Source organism: Acyrthosiphon pisum, chromosome A1 (assembly GCF_005508785.2).
Source record: "Acyrthosiphon pisum isolate AL4f chromosome A1, pea_aphid_22Mar2018_4r6ur, whole genome shotgun sequence".
NCBI lineage: Eukaryota > Metazoa > Arthropoda > Insecta > Hemiptera > Aphididae > Acyrthosiphon > Acyrthosiphon pisum.
Window position 1 is genome coordinate 157,522,242 of NC_042494.1, and position 3,044 is coordinate 157,525,285.

General features: G+C 28.2%; 1 protein-coding gene across 1 annotated transcript; it reads left to right on the top strand.

Annotated features, from left to right (window-relative positions):
- The first annotated feature begins 466 nt into the window (after positions 1–466).
- Positions 467–1,828, top strand: LOC103308044 (52 kDa repressor of the inhibitor of the protein kinase-like). The gene is made up of 2 exons (XM_008180680.1): positions 467–699; positions 880–1,828. Exons 1-2 carry the CDS (start codon positions 467–469, stop codon positions 1,826–1,828), a joined length of 1,182 nt encoding a protein of 393 aa, XP_008178902.1.
- The last annotated feature ends 1,216 nt before the right edge of the window (positions 1,829–3,044 follow it).

Consider the following 3,044-nt stretch of genomic DNA (forward strand, 5'->3'; position numbering starts at 1 on the left):
CAGGAAAAACAGATTCTGTTTACCATCAATTAAACAAAAGTGAAAAAATCCAGAAAGAAAATAATCGAAAAATAATAATCCCTGTTATTAATTCGGTAATATTGTGTGGTAGGCAAGGCATAGCTCTAAGGGGTCACCGCGATTCTGGACCACTTAATATAGATGAACCATTAATAAATGAAGGCAATTTTAGGTCATTATTAAGATTTTTTCTTAAGGCTACTACTTTATCTGGTGATGAAAGTTTTAAGTTAGCTAGAGAAAATTGCAGTAAAAATGCTCAATATATCAGCTGGAAAATTCAAAATGAAATAGTTCATATTTGTTTTGATATTATTATATCGAAAATTGTAAAAAAATAAATGACAGTACGTTTTTTTCAATAATAGCCGATGAAACGGCTGATATATCAGGTGTTGAACAATTCGCTTTATGTGCTCGTTATTATGACGTGAACGAAAAAAAAATGTGTGAGAGTTTTTTAAAATTTGTTCCAGTGGATGATGTTAGTGGTCAAAGCTTAGCAAATCATATTATTACTGAGTTAAAAGGCTTAAATATTGAAATCAAAAATCTACGGGGTCAAGGTTATGACGGTGCCGCCAGTATGAGTGGGAAATTAAATGGTGTTGCAGCTTTAATTAGAAAAGAATATCCGAGTGCATTGTACATACATTGTAGTGCTCATAATCTCAATCTGTCAGTATCATATGCTTGCAATATTCAAGGAATAAGAAACACTATGGGTACTGTAGAAGCATGTTATAACTTTTTAAATACTCCGAAACGACAAAATTTTTTTAATATACATCTGGCCGAGTTGAAAAAAAAAGAAACTTCTTCAAATAAACAAAAACTTAAAAGGCTTTGCCCAACTAGGTGGGTTGAACGTTATAATTCAATAGAAACGTTCAATGAATTTTTCCCTGCAATTATTTATTGCTTGGAAGAAATGATTACATGGAAAGATATTGATACATCGAGTAAAGCTAATCAACTGCTTTTGGCATTGCAATCTTCTGAATTTAATGTAGCCCTCAGTATTCTCAACCACATTTTTCAGTATACACAGTCTCTTTGCAAATATTTACAAAGTAAAAATATTGATTTGGTGGTAGCTGTTAATCATATTAATCTAGTAAAAAATCAATTAAGTTGTATAAGGGAAAACGCCACTACTGAATTTAACAAATTATTTATTGATATTAATAAAAGATTAAACGATTTTGAACTTACTATTGAAATGCCTAGATTAGCTAAACGTCAAAAATACCGAGACAATATTCCGACAAAAGATCCCGAAGAATATTTTAGAATCACTTTATTTCTACCGTTTCTTGATTCGTTTGTACAACAATTAAACGATCGTTTTGTTAATCATCAAAACATAATATCTGGATTTCAAATGTTTGTTAAAAGCTCAGAGTTTGATGAAGAAAAACTAAGAGAACTTGTTGAGTTTTATGCTAAAGATGTTGATGATTTTGATCGAGTGAAATCAGAAACTATTTTATGGAATCGCTATTTGACTGACAGTAATAAACAATATAATAGTGTAATTCAAATACTTAATGAATGCAATCCAGATTTATTCCCAAATATATATAAACTATTACAAATACTTATCACACTTCCTATTACTTCATGTGAAGCGGAGAGATCATTTTCCACACTTAAAAGGATCAAGAGTTACTTAAGAAATTCCACATCAGAAAGAAGACTCAATGGATTAGCTGCCCTCAATATCCACTACGAAGTCAGTGTAACACCAGAGGAAGTAATAAGTCATTTAAGCTCTACAAAACATCGTTTAGATTTCATCTTGTAATTATAAATATTATACTTATATTATACTTTTATTATTATACTTCATTTTATACCGTAATTTTATTGTTGTTACTGCAGTATAGGTACACATTGTACATAACTTTATTTTTTATGTTTATATAATTAAATTTGCATGCTACTTTAAAATAATTATATTTTTGGACCCCCCCCTTAAAAAAATCCTGGTTGCGCCACTGTCATGATCTCGAACTTTATAAAGATTCTCTTTTTTATAAATATCTATATCTATATTCTTAGTATGTATCCTTTTTAAATAACTTAATATATAGCTAGGTACACTAGTTAATTTTTCTTCACAAATATGACAAATTGTTGCATTTTCATACTCTTTTTTCTGTATCTCGGTTAACTCATTCATTTTCTTAACATTATCTAAATAATTTTCAGCTATATATATAGCGTCTTCTCTTAATTTTTTATATATTACTTTTGGGGCATCTAAACCAAAATATTCAAAAATTTCTCTTTCAAAATCACCATTGGCATACACAATAATATAAATAAAACTTATTGCAATATGTTTCTGAATTTTAACCGTATTACAATTTTTCTTTTTCTCATTTATCTGTTTTATAACACTTTCAAAATCTGCATAAATAACAAAAGGTACTTTCATTTTATGATTAAAATTTTTAAATTCAACAATATTATTATTTATATTCGGCATTCTCAACCGTGATGTCTTATTTAATGCACAGTAACTCTTATGATTTGACAATTTTTCTTCAGTTTGAAAACTATTTAAACACATTCTGCAAAGATATCTCTTTTTATGATCTTTCGTAATTTGACTCCTAACTAACCCCCATAAATTTTTTATTAAACAATAGTGTGTATTATCTTCGTCTTTCAGAAGTAATAAATCAATATGTACTTTTTTCTCATCTTTCGTTACATATAGGGGGTTTATATTATAATTCTCAACGTGATAATAAACATTAATAGATAATCCACCTTCAATCAAATTTTTTTCATTAACGCTGTTTAAAAAACTAGGAATCTTACTAACTTCCATCGGATACTCAATATCTATATGACTATGAAGAAACAAATTTTCATATTTTTTATATTTTGTTACTCTTTGCGGATCATGCTTAACTGGATATAAATGAGCTAAAATTGACACAAAAACATTTATCATCATCTTCATTTTTTACATTTATAACTGATTTCCTTTTAACTATTTTTTCTGGAGT

Excerpts from the sequence above, each read along its gene's own strand:
- LOC103308044 (XM_008180680.1), top strand. The coding sequence starts at position 467 with ATGTGTGAGAGTTTTTTAAAATTTGTTCCAGTGGATGATGTTAGTGGT. Across the intron at positions 700-879 it reads AGTGCTCATAATCTCAATCT|GTGGGTTGAACGTTATAATT; the intron begins GTCAGTATCATA and ends TTGCCCAACTAG.